The following is a 14,693-nucleotide window of genomic DNA, read 5'->3' as shown; positions in this document are numbered from 1 at the left end:
AGAACTCCACAAATCCCCCTTAAATCTCACATGTTGCTGAATGGAAATAATTACTATGCCTAATTCACCCAACTTATTCCTCACACAAGAAGTTACAAGCTCTATTGTTTTATCCCAGTGACCACTATATGTTAAGTGGTTTATGAAAAATAGGTTGCACACAGATTATTTCAATTAATTTACCAATTATTGAAACTATAGTAATCATAAAACAGTATCCTTTGCTTTGAAGGGATGAAAAACAGACGCATAACTTATGGCATGAGTGAATATACAGGTGTTCTATAAGGAACTGAATGCCATGTTTTTAAGTGTACAGCAATCTTAAAGGCACTATTAATCCTGAAGTCTTAGTAATATTCTTGATATATCTTTAAGTGCTTAGTCATTATTATATATTAAACTCAAGACTAATTGATTTGTACACATTAATTTTGAGACCAACACTCAGCTTATTTCTGTGTAAACAAATAGTATACATTTATGACTTGTCATTAAGGATTTTAGCTGTTCTTTGGGAAACAGAATGCAACAAAGTAACAAATGTGTATGAGTCTTCTTTTAGTAATGATATTCTATAGGTAAACTGAGGCACCTAATTTGTTTTATGTTTTGTACAAAATACATGTAGAGTATATATAAAGTCAGTCCACTTAGTATTCCAAACATATTTTCATTACTAAGTCCTCAAAGAAGCTATATGCTTAAAATTTGAATGTGAGCAAAGTAAATATGACATAAGTGAGGAAAACAATCAGATGCTGAAAGCAAAAGAGAAACATGTTACCTAGCAGCAGCAACTTAACAGTCCTTGCATCTCGCTCAGCATCTTCCTGAAGCTTCTTCTCCAGTTCTTTTGACCTTTTGGCTGACTCCTTGCTCTCTGAACTAATTCCACTTCCCATCTTTTGATGGTAGATGCTGTTCAGCTGATTTGCTCCAACTTTTCAGGCACAGAGAAAGCTGTGGTTTGGATATGGACCATAAGAGCTGTGCTTGCTAGAGCAGGCAGCAGCCTATGCCCTGCCCTCTCAATTCTGCTTTGACTGAGGGGATCTTTTCCATCTGTCACCTGATCAAGAGGGAAAACCATAACCATGCAGCTCCAATTGATGCTGAAGAGGAAACTCATTATGCTTTCAAATTCAGGGAGCACATCTGGCCCACCTTCAAAATCACACCTGCCTTAAAGTCTAGCATCAAATACAGGGAAAATATTCACAATCTTGACACTCAAGACTGTGTGTAACAGGCAATGCAAGCAAAATATTGTTCACCAACAGGAACTATTTATTATTAGTATTCTATTTATTATTAACCAAAACATTAGTATTTTATATTCAGATACTTTGGTTTTAGATCCTTCATAATTACTCCTATGCCTCATCAGACTGCATGATGCTATTCAAATTTGATTTTAACTATGTGACAGATATATTAGGAAATCTCTTAATATATCAATAAATTAGAAAACATTCAAAAATAGAAACAAAGGATATGTTTCCCATGTTCATACATGTTTTATAGCTACAAATGTGAAATTATAGGTCTGGTATCTTAATTTATGTGTTTTTAGTCTCATAGGACTCATCTCTATGAATTGAGCTTTTACCGCTGGTGAGAAAGTCAATCCATCAATGCTAATTGAAGCCCCACTTTGTAGAGACAATGACCCATGGTTGATGTGGCCAGCACTTAACTCTTTAGTATTATTAAGCAACAGCTGCTGTGATGGGGTACTCCAGTGGATTTGCAACCCAGGGAATAAAGAGCAATGTTCTTGGAAGCAGAAGAGTTTCAATTCTGACACCCAAAATACTAAGTATATCTAGGTATGTTCCATGTCTTTTAGCTATCCTACTAACACCCTAAAATTCTTGAACATTGACTCAAGGGAAAAGACGATTTATACACTATTTTTTTTCATTTATCTGAAGCAAAAAGTATTTAGTACATGGTCAAACAGTATTCTTCTCATAAACACACCTGGTTGCCTGTATCAGCAAGTGTGTGTTACACTACACATTGTAGGATGCCAGGGTGTCTTTAGTTATAAAACTAGTTTATCAAGCTGTCACTGCTGCTCTTCAGGGATCATATGTAAAGTTTGAACAGGTGGGGTTTTGAATATTCATGCAACAAGGAAATAGGCCACCAGGCTAAATACTCATTCCTGCTTTGTTTACTTTTGCACATTAAATATGTTGAGCTGAAGATACATAAACATAGTCAAAACATCTTGGATTTTATTCCTCCAAAGACGTGTGACGATACTGTCAAGATTCAGAAAGGTACATATGCAAAGACTTGTGCAAATCATGTGCCATTGCTTTTACTATGCAAAGAGCTAGTCCCAACGGAAGGAGATCTGCCCTGCTACATTATTTATGAATAGGCCTGGAGACAAGCTCCCACCTCTGAATGAAAGGCTTGGCACACAAAATCACCTTTTACCTATTTGTGTTTCATAGGTTTAATATGCATTGTATGCGAATATTCAGGATTCCTACATGTTCCATTACTGCAAAGGATTGAGGGCATATGGTATATAATTTGCATCCAAATATAAATACACTCCTACTTTTGTCCAGTAATATATGTGCTTATGAGAGGTTCTGTGTCTTTGTTTCCTAAGTCTTCCTGAGCAGCTTACTATCTGAAGCCAATTAGCTCTTTGAGGTGTTATAATAAAAATTTTAGTTTGTTCTTGAAAGCAAGAAACAAAACTATCCAAAAGACCATCACATTAAATCTGCATACACTGGCCACCAATGGTGAGAAATTGTAACACACACACACACACACACACACACACACACAAGCATGAAAGGTTTTGTTGAAGGGTGTGATCATTCGGAACAAATCATTCAGAAATAATATGACCTGTCAAGCATTACATTATTAGAATGTGTGATGGTATCTTCCTTTTGGCATCTCTCTTTCCAATAAAGAAAAACAACAACAACAACAACAAAACAAACAAACAAAAAAAAAAACAAGAGGTGGAATGGGTTTAAATTTACCTCTCTAACCACAAATCTGAGCAGTATATCTAATTACCTTCAGGCTATTTATGGTTAACTTCTCTATAAAACCTCATAGTGGGGATATTAGGTGATTTTTTAAAAAAAAATCTATCATTATTTTACATGTTTTATTCAATATATAGTCTATTTTATTACTGAATTTAAAATTCTTTATTGCTTGGGATTTTATACTCATTGGCTTGGCTCCTCCAGGAGTAGTTACCTAAGCCTGATTGCAGTGGTTCACCTCTTGCTAGACATTAGCTAAACAATCTATCCTACCATGTGTGTTGTTCCTTATTTTATTTTCCTATCTCATAAGAGGTGTTGATTTCAAGCATGCAGTCCCTGGACAGTTTGAGTCCCTGCTGCCTTAGCAATGACCTTTCTACTTGTATATCCCCATGGGACTCCAGACAAAGCACTCTTCCTTTGCTAATGGTTCTCAGATGTGCACTTCAGGGAACACTGAGCAGGGCATGTCCTCTGGAGAGCTCAAGCCTTTGGGGCTCCAAGAAGGCAATTTTTGATCTTGAAGTAACATATCAAAGATTGGCTCTTTGAGTCAGTACCTCAGGGGGTCAGCGAGAAGACACTGCTGATATTTAAGTAGCCATATTGTAATAAGTTATACACCATGTGTGTGATGAAGTTGCTTTCCATCTTTATTTATTCTGCATACTTTTTACGGATGGGGATATGATTATATTTAATGATGACATTATATATCACAGTTATTTCCCAGAATGCTCCTTTCTATCTCGAATTCTATTGTAAGCTTCTTTCGAAGCATATTACATCATATCCATGACTAATTCCCTAAAAGTGTTTTCCTGAGTGTTCCCAATTTTGCTTATTACAAGCTGTTCACTGTGTTTTCTGATCTTAGGCTCTGCTCTGTCATTGTACAGTCTTCCTAATTTTATGCCAGGCTAAATTATCCCATACCTAAGATTATTAACCCTTTCTACTAGCAAAGAGCAACCACAACGACTCCCTTTATATTACAGACTTCTTCATCATCAATTTTGTCGCCACCATCCAACTATCAAATAATATTTATCAATAGTTCTCTAAACATATTTTCTATTGTAGTTGGCTTTTTGAATTGCTTGCCTTGCTCAACATCCATTTCTAGTTTTCAGTCATGATTTTTTTTCTCTAAATAAGGATGTCTTTATGTTCTGGAGATGGCATTCTCCCATAGTGTTCATATTTTAATGAAGAACGTAGATTAGTATATATATTCTCCCTTGTGATTTCATCTACTGCCCTCTTCAGCATCCTAGGTAGCTGGCTATTAACACCAAGATGTTACAACATGCTTCTTTTTTTTTTCTGTCCTGTGAATTGAGTCCAAAGACTCATTCATGCCAGACAAATATTACATTATTGAGCTGCACTTGCAGTTTTCAATTCACATCAGTATTTTAAAAAATGGTTTCAGGAACTGAATTAAAATGTTTTATTTGGAAGAATCCATGTAAATGAGCTAGGAAATATTGGTAGAAGAAGAAACTGTGTTGCAATGCAGTTGCAATAGAGAATCAGGCAATCCCTAGGAGAGCTGAAGCTGAGAGCATCCTTTGGGCTTATGTTGAAATGAGGCAAGAAACTGGACCATTTATCACTGTCAAGAACCAGACATTGAAATATGCATTACAGAGAGAAGGTGTGATTATGAATGAGGAGGGCCTTATGAGGATAGTTTCTGCACAAAGAGTAGGCAAGGATCTGTCTGTCAGGGGAGATTACAGGCAATGCACCTGCACTTGCACCTCAGCTCTCCCATCTCCTGTCCCCGTGAGTGGTAACTGGTTTAGTACTTAGCACACATTTGTGCTTCTCCTATGACCAATTACTCTCATTTCTTGGGAAATTTACTTGTCTACGCTACCATGCAGGTCTCAAACCTGCATCCATTATTCATCATATCCAAATTCTGCTGTTCTAAGTCTCCCTTCTCTGGGACAGAACTAGGTGACTACTCCTCCCACATTTTTTTCATCAGTGAAGGAAGAGGTTTGAGAGACTTTTGAAATGGGAACAGTGCTGAGGATCCTAACCAAATTCACATAGGATAATAAAGTTTGATGAGAATTGGGAGGTTTAGTGCAAAATACATGGTTACTCCATGGACAATAAGATTGCTGTATTCCGAGAATGCTTGCCCTAACTTATCTTATCTCCAGAAATAATGGAGACTTTTATCATCATGAGTTACTAGTCCCTGCTCACCACACCCTTTTCATACCTTGGCTTCTGCCATTGCTATTTACTAGTAAAATTGACCAGGAAACATCAACAAACAAACCAGATGGTCTAGGCGCCAAGGTCTTACTGCCTCATTTTACTGCATAACTGTGGTCGTACTTGATGATGACTTTATTCCCTTCTGGTGATTTTGTTTCTTGTCTGCTGATCTTTTGACAAAGAGAACCTGACTATATAAAACCATAAATTTAGTCTGTGTGTTTCATAGTCATGGCTGTCTTCTCCAAGATAGAAATAATGAAAAGCAATCACTCTGCTGAGAGATACTTGATCGATTTCCAAAAGGGATTTGCTCTATAGAAGGGCTCAGTTTATTTTTCTTATGAAGAAGTAAAAAAATAACAAGAACAATAAAATGCCCTTGACATCATATCACTCAGAGTGTACAGAAGAGGTCATGCCCACAGGTCCATGCACACACTCTGCCGCTACCACCATAGCTATTCTTTCCTTAATTTACTGGTACATCATTGAGGAATCTATTGAGACAGGCTGAATTAATATCACCTAGCAAAGTGATTCTACCTAATGGTTACTTAGAGCCATCTCCATGGTGGATGCTCATTATGTGGCCTTGCCATGAAATTAAACTTTTCAACAGTTCCATTTATCCCTGCCTCTAAAACACTTTGTCTATGAACTTATAATCATTTAATTTCTAGGATGTACAGTATCCAGACAATTCATTTGCAAATACCCTTGCCTACAAGATGCTAGCATCCCTAAGGTCAATCTGCTTTTCCCACAAAATGGATAGCCATGTGCAGTTACCATAGTTGTATCCTTTGCCAAAAGTCTTGTTCACAGCTGTCTTTTAGTCCCACCATTCAAAACGAAAATAAGACAGCAGAAATTTACTTTTTAAAATTCTACATATCAAGCTGACCTAGCTGTGAACTTGCCTTGGCCCTATTCCTTATTCATTTCCTGGTTATAAACAACAGCTAAGGGAAAAGCATTGGTGACTAATCCATCAATGATACAGCTCTCTGGTGCCTTTTGGTCATCCATAGGTCAAATTCCAGATAGATATTCCCACCAAACAACAGACTCCCATTAAGCCAATTTGCGACTGAGTGTGTTCTTATACAACCAATTTCACGTGTGTAGGTGGTGCTACACACATAGTTATATCATGACCAGATATTCCATTTTATATAATCTAAGATTTAATACTATGGAAGAGCTATTCTAAGGCAGTGTACTTTTGTGATGGTTGGCTTGTCTTTGCTCTCTGCTTTCTGGGTCATGACTCATCATGGGCTTTCTATAACTCTTCAAGACACCAGTTCCTACCACCCAGTGGCATTTTCCAAAGCATCTGTTGGTAGTACAGTCAGCCAGCACATGTGCTTGTTCAGTCAGGGCTGATCTCAGAGTTTAAAGGGAAAGGAGAAGAAAGCTTTGTGCCTTTGGCTGGAGCTGGAAAATTAATCATTTTCTGATCTCAATGAACTTTTAGACTCATACTGGATTCTATATAATCTCTCTGGTTTCAGAATATGAAGAACTACTTACTGGTTTCCCTGGATGTATAGCTTGTTGACATTATCACAATACTTATCAGTCTCTGTCATGGTGTACATCAATACCTCATAATAAATGTCTGTGAGAACTTACTGTAACATATTTAAGTCATTTGAATTCTAAGTTGTCATCAACATTAATTGATAGACTATAGACTTTGGAATGATAAAATACAAATGATAATCTTATTTTTTATTAATATTTACAAGTGACTCAATGAATTGTACCATCATGCTATAGCTGTCTTATGTCCCCTGTTTACATGTGGCTCAATAGAGCTAAGAGATTAGGCTATGGCATCTCCACCTTTATCAGTAAGATTAAGGCCTTCAGTAAAGCAACAACACACTATATGTTATCTCATTCGCCCTGCTATTATTCTCTGAGCATCAGATTGAGAGGACATATCATTCTTCCTTTTTCCAGGACACATCCCTCTTCAGGCTACTAAATGTGTAGCACCTTGATCTTGAAGTTCAGAAGTTCTAAAATATTGAAAAAATTAATTTGTTTTATTATCTACAGAGGTTCTGAGATTTTGTTACAGCAGCATAAATGTACCGATGTGCACCATAAAAGATTCATGTTTTATATTTTTAATTTATATTCTAAGGTTAAAAAATAAGTGTAAAGAATATTGTTAGGAAATGCAATTTGCATTTTACCAGCAATAATGGAGATATTCATACTTCAGAGAAAACAGTTGCCAAGAAAATAGTTGGCACTGGGAAATGGGTAGTGTTTAAATGTCTAATAAAAAATGTAAATTTAGACAATATCTTTGGTATATTTAATATTCTAGTTATAATTAACAATAATGTAACCCAAAGTAACAAAATAAAAGTTCTTACCTGAATTAACTTCCTTGGACTGCTTTATCAAACTACCACAAGCTAGACAGCATAGACAATAGCAGTTTTATTTTAACAAGCTAGACGATATTACTTACATTGCAATATAGCCAAAGCATATAACTCTTATCATGAGATGATGAAAGTTAGCTACTCATTTAAAACATTGTATCAAGTTAAGAAATATTTTTAATTAAAAATTAGTCTGACAGATATGTATACCATCACTAATACCTTCAGTTTTATAGGTATGGTGAATGATGTAATCACTGATGTCAGAAATTCCCCCATGATGGCCTCAAGTTCAGTGGTGCTCCAGAACTCAAGAGAGTCTGATGTACTTTTAATAGAAGTAGAAACTTTTAAAAATGTAACTTGTTGTATGCCGTCGAACCCCAAGTGCAAAGTGTTGGTGAATGTTGTGCATTTTGTGCTGCCTGAAGGTGGCTTACTTCTCACTACATCCTAATAGAGGCTTTCCGTCAGAGTAGGGGAAACACAGCTCAACAGCTTCCTTTAGCTTAGTGATCAATCTTCTAAAGGTCTCAAACATATGACTGCTGGAGGTTACAGCTTATGTGAAATTCAGACACAACGACAAGCTAAAGTATTTATAAAGTATTTCTTTTCTTTTTTATATTATAATCCAATTATATCATTTCCTTTCCCTTTTTCCCCTCTAACCTCTCCCAAATTTTTAGCATTAGAAAATACCATATAGTATTTGCACTTAAGTCACAATTGTGCAATAGAAACTTCGGGAGTGCTGAGCATGCCTTGTTTCTGTGCAGTCCTCCACAGTACTGACCAGGTTGACATGACTGTGCAAGCTCCTTTAAGCATGACTAATGAAAAAGAAGACGTCTCTTGTTCTATTGTATTTACTTAGGATTTAAATTCATCCACATGCAGCTAGTGATTGAAGATATATGCAAGATTGATGAGTAAATTTTATCTGTAAAAACTACATGAAAACTTTACTATGCAGACCAACTTTGATTCTATCTCTACTGCTCAAACAAAATAAACCCCATTCTACCCATCTTTTCCATTGTCCTCACATTGCCCCAAACAAACAAAAGTTGATCCTTCACAAAGGTGCTTCTAGCCTGTTATCAACCCCAGCTGCATTGCAACCTTACTCATCGCAGCTCTATTGTCTTCCTACCAATGGGTCAAAGGCTAGATAGAATTTACAAAAGTAGCAGAAAGAGGGGTTAATCGGTTTCATGCCTGCATGTTCCCATTATTGTTCTGGTAAAAAAAAAATACTATCTATTGCAGCTGAATTATCTTTTCTCCAGTAAATTGTCAGATGACATCTTTTATTACTCGGTCTCACTCACCTAACTGCTGATTTGAACCAACATAGTATTATAAAGAGATTCTCCTTAATATTGTCCATAGGAGACAGTAGCATGAGCCTGCAAGACTATCATACAGTATTACAATGCAACTAGTATATAGTGTTACATGTATTTTGATAAATATCAAATTAGTATCTTTCTCCTTTCTTCTCTCCTCTCCTCTCCTTTCTCTCTCTCTCTCTCTCTCTCTCTCTCTCTCTCTCTCTCTCTCTCTCTCTCTCTCTCTCTCACACACACACACACACACACATACACACACACACAATTGAAGGAGAGCAGAGGCAAGATTTTACATGGAGATCGCAGTGACGAAGTTATGGCTTTAGCTAGGCATTCAAATATAGGTAAAATTTCAAGTTATCCACAGACATTTACAGCTCATCCCAAGCTAACTAACGCTTAAGAAACTTGTAGGCCAATCATCAGCCAGACACCGTTTTCTTTATAGTAATGTGATATTATGTAAATTTCTTAATGTTATTTGGCTTACATTATTCTATTATAAAGTGATAGACATGGATAAGTCTTTTAAAGACTAGACATATTGTTTGTAACATGGCTAACCTTCCAGCTGATGGAAATAGTGTGGAGAGAGGCCTGTGGGTAGGAATTTCCCCAGACACAGAGAGGAGTGAGAAGGAGCACAGTGCATTGCCACAACAGATGAGATAATCATAAAGAGTCTATATGGAATGTGGGAGCAAGAGGACACAGGCACAGAAAAAATGCATTTAAATGAGGCCAGGGGCTTATTGAATTTTATGTTAAGTAAAGAGTTATTGGATAGAGAGGAAGAACTAAACAATAAAAAATAAATGTAAGACTGTGGCCTTTGGAAGCAGACTCTTTAGGATAAAATTCCATACATGCTATTCTGGATAGGTCAGAAGATAGAAGAGCATCAGGATACAATTATAACAGCTGAAACATTCAAGCATAGGAATGAAAGTTGTGATTCTGAAAAAGGGAAAGTAATACTGAAATAATTTTTTAGAACTAGAAGCAATACTGATAAAATTGCTCATTACTTATGCTCAGAAGAGTGAAGGATGGAAACCTGGAGGATTTCATTCAAGGTGGTTTTATAAGCAAGTTTGGGCTTAGATCTCATTAATATTGAAGATTGAATCTTCCTGATCCTCAGTTAGCTTACTATAAAATATCATTGATGGCATTGGTAAATACGCTATGGTACTGAGAGGGGATGAATATTTAGACACTTTTAAATTTTGAGTTCAGGTAATGACAGCATACATGGCCACATTATAGATAAAGAGAAATAAATATGAACAGAAAATATGATAGCATTTTGCTTGCTTAAATGAAAACATCAGCATGATTTCCTCAAGAAACAATGAGATATATTTGTGAGATTGTTAATTTTAAAATGGAGGATATTGTGGCCATATAAGTAGGAGATCAGGAAATGGTGGCACATCACCAAGAGTTCTGTAAGTATATAGCAGCCAGCCAGAGAGTGAGGAACTCTTTATATCATGGTGACATGTTTTCCTAGCTTGGGGCTCAGTCTTCACTCAGTTTCCATTATAAGTTTAAATACATTGTCCTATGTTCCAGAAGCTACTAAGGATATTGAAGACGTGATTTTTTTGTTTTGCTTTTTGAAACATGGTTTCTCTGTGTAGCCTTGGCTGTCCTTGAGTTCCTTTATAGACCAGGTGGCTTGGAACTCACAGAGATCCACCTGCCTCTGCCTCCCGGAGTGCACGGATTATAGGTCCAGCTGACTCGATGTTCTTATTTCTGTGGCTCAAATATAAATTTCTGGTCTCCCACTTCCATTGGTTTTTGTTGTTGTTGTTTTTCAGTCTCCTGAAAAAAAAACATGAAGCACCATTCATCAAAATAAACTCACTGCCTGCAAAAGCAAAATGACTTTGTTTATCGCCTAAGTTTCTCAGATATCAGCATATAGACACTTAAAAAGGCCAAGATTTGCTATGTATATCAGAACTTTTTTTAAGGAAGCAAGAACCTAGAAGTCAAGGTTTTAAATTTACATCATGTTGTATTTTGACTGAAACAATTTGCCTCAGATGCAAAATAAGTGTCAGATTCACTTTTCTCTCTCATAGCTTCAACAAATATTGCAAATTCAATGTTCTTCCATCATGATCAGCAGAGAATCTTTGGCAGATATGGAAGTCCTTGTGACCTTGAAGAGTACTTACAACATATGTGCGACTGAAATTAAGGCCCAATCATTGGCTTAATTTTATTTGTCCTGAAACTTAACCCTTTAAAGAAATCATTATCCAAATGAGTAAGAAGTGACGTGATTATTTGATCCATCTTATTTTCCTCTTGAGAATTTGTCTCTGCTTTCTTTGTTCATTACTCCTTAAAAGCTCAGAGGCTTTCAAGAACATCCCATTCTTTGGAGATTACCCTGTTGCCAAGTCTTCCCACTGGAAGACACAGCACTAGCATTCAGACCTATTATTATTCCTGACGACCAAAGCTATCACAATTTTTTTTAAAGTGACATGTGACAACAGAAAATGAAATAGAACTCACTGCATTGAAATTTCTTATCTAAAAAAATGAAGATATTAAAGCTCTGATGGTAGATGTGAGATTTACCTGTCTTAGTACTTTACCAGGGAGGCCAAAAATCCCCTCATTAAACTACCACAATAGTAGCAGCAGCAGAAGCAGCAACAGCAGTAACAGCCATAGCAACAGCAAACCAGCTCAGACCCTTGACATTCCCTTGGCTGCCAGCAAGGACTAGATGATAGACCCTGTTTCTGTGACATCACAGACCTGAAGAGCCAGGTCATGAGAAACCCCACTGTAACTGAGAAGGAAGCTTCCTTCTTGCTGGCTACCTCTAATAATGCTCGTGCATATGCAGCTTATCAGGAGTGAAAATGCACTAACGGTCTTACCCAACTGCAAACTTTATAACATAAAATACCATTTTGCCATATAAGACATGCCCACATGTGAAATAGTGGCACAACTTTCATAAGGAAACCAACTGGGTTCTGACTGGATTTGAGGCCAATTTCTGGCTAGAGGAAACTCCTTTCTCATACTATAAAGTCCAATCAAACTTAATAACTTGGGAACTAATAAATCCTATGAAGGAACTTGTCAGTGCTTATAACTAGATTGACATAGCATCAGACCACCTTTTAACTATTGACATTTATACCTACACTAAAGGTGATTCTAGTCTTAGCTTTAATCAAAGGAGCATTTCTTTTTTTCTTTTATTAATTTATTCATATTACATCTCCATTGTTATCCCATCCCTTGTATCCTCCCATTCCTCCCTCCCTCCCATTTCCCCCTTACTCCCCTCCCCTATGACTGTGACTTTATAAAGAAAGGCAATGAATGTAAGTACACATGAGTGTCCATGGTACTGAGATTGAGTGAAGGCTCAGTTCTTAGTCATAAACAAGAAATTTTTATTGCTCCCTCTTCAGATAATTCTATAAGATTAGTAAGAAATAATATAAAAGGTGGAAGATAGGAAAAGTAGCTACAAAATGCCACATTTTAGGCATGACATGGCTATTTCAGTTACCAACTCTTCAATTGAGCATGCCTATGCTATGAGGGCTCATGTCTTCAACCAAAAAATGGCTTAAAAAACTGTGGTATGTTTACACGATGGAATACTAGTCAGCTATTAAAAACAAGGAAATCTTCCATTTGCAGGCAAATGAACGGATCTAGAAATGATCATCTTAAGTGAGGTAACCGAGACCCTTAAAGACACATATGATATATACTCACTTATAAGTGGATATTCCACCAAGTGGGTTGGATCAGTACAGATACTGGGACGTGAAGCTGGATTCTGGGCAAAACACAGACTTGTAGGAAAAAGTGGATATGTGTGGAAGGTCCAGGAGGGAGCAGGAGGCTCACAGGGAGACCATAAAGGCCTGCTGATCTGAGCACAGGGGAACCTGTACAAACTGACGCACTAGTCAAGGACAATGCGTGCAGAGAACCAAGAACCCCCTGTTCAGATGTAGCCAATGGACTGCTGATTCTCCACGTGGCGGAGAAGGGAAGACTGCTGCTGAACCACTGACATGCACTCTGACATGCCCACGATTTGGTCACTGCCCCTCGGCAAGATGGCCTATAGGACACACAGAAGAAGGGGATGCAGGCTATCTTGATGAAACCTAATAGGCTCTTACTGGAGGTCTCGAGGAGGAATAGGCAGAATAGGTACAGTGCGATGGAATGGGAAGATAAGAGGGAGGGGAGAATGATGAGGATATAATATGAATAAATTATAATAAAATGTACATTTAAAATATCCAGGCGGTGGTAGTGACTGATGCACCAAACAAGGCCCAGCGTGGTGAGAACCTAGACACTCTGCTCAGACGTAGTAACTAGGGAGCACAGTCTCCTTGTGGGTCTCACAATATGGCGAGTAGGGACTACTTCTGACATCGACTTTGGTCCCCCAATGTTGATCGCTTCCCCTTGGCAGGGTGCCCTTGCAAGACCACAAAGGAAGAGGATACAGGTAGTACAAATGAGACTTGGTAGGCTAAGGTCAGATAATAGGGGAGGAGGGCTCTCCTTTCTGAGGACTAAGGGAGGGACAGAGAGGAGATGAGAGAAGGAGGGTGGGATTGGAAGGCAATGAGGGAGGGCGCTACAATCAATCAGGATGTAAAAATTTAAACTGGAGCACAAATTGGTCACTAATATTACTAATCCCTCTACATGAGAACATGTCTGAGACTGTCTCAGACATGAATTTTTATGCATAGCCAATGCTTCTTTTTGGTTACAGAATCCCTGTGACTTATTATTAGATGCCATTCTTTATATGGCATGAATGAAGATTCTTTCTCAGATCTCTGGTGAAGTTGAGGACCAGATATTTTAGTTTTACAATTGAGTTTACTTATTTAGGGGTTAAGATGTTTTTAGGTATAGATAGATGTTTTAAGTTGATAGATATTGATTTGCCTTCAGAATTTTAGACTCATCAAGATAGGAAAATGTTTTATTCAAGGTTGCCAAATACAAAAAACTAATACACTAAGAAAGAACCATTTATATAATTTCTGATTGCCTTGTGGTTCTTCTTGCTGTAGGTAGTTCATTATATATGTATGTAATAATATAAATGTATATGTAAGATCTTTTTAAAGGGAAAAAAGAAAAAAACAGACTGGGCTTTGAAACAGCCAACCATTTACAGGAGAGGGAACCAAGGGGCCCTGCTGCCCCACAACTGAACCAGTTGACATGGATAGCTTCTGAGAAGCTGGAAGTCACTACCATTAGTTTTATGGCACTGACAATCCCAACAGGCCCCAATGGATGTATCCAGTCCCATAGTCACACAGTTGGTCCTGGTGAAACTCACTGAGCCTCAAGACAAAGCACCTGGATCTGAAAAGGGAACCTATAATGAGGAAAGGGGGTGGTAGGGGCTGAGAGATATCAGGATAAAATGCACAGATATATGAAAATGGCAAAGAGCAAACTTAACTCAAAAAGTGAAAATATTATAATATGTCACAAATAAATGAATACACACCTTAGAAAACCTCAGTAGCATCTAGCATAGGACTTTTATGGAAATAGGCACCATTTCTTAGCCTATACACCAACAGCCTTCTGATTACACTCAC

General features: G+C 37.4%; 1 protein-coding gene across 1 annotated transcript in view; it reads right to left on the bottom strand.

The window, feature by feature from the left end:
• Gnat3 (G protein subunit alpha transducin 3) overlaps window positions 1–1,225 on the bottom strand; it is a 42,593-nt gene extending 41,368 nt beyond the window's left edge. The window contains exon 1 of the mRNA XM_051152087.1: window positions 788–1,225. Coding sequence (XP_051008044.1) covers window positions 788–905 — 118 coding nt within the window. The 5' untranslated portion in view covers window positions 906–1,225. The remainder of the gene's footprint in view (window positions 1–787) is intronic.
• Between the last annotated feature and the right edge of the window lie 13,468 nt (window positions 1,226–14,693).

Source organism: Acomys russatus, chromosome 10, assembly GCF_903995435.1.
Source record: "Acomys russatus chromosome 10, mAcoRus1.1, whole genome shotgun sequence".
Lineage (NCBI taxonomy): Eukaryota > Metazoa > Chordata > Mammalia > Rodentia > Muridae > Acomys > Acomys russatus.
Note: the sequence above shows the minus strand (reverse complement) of the source record. Positions and strands in the feature narration are given on the sequence as shown.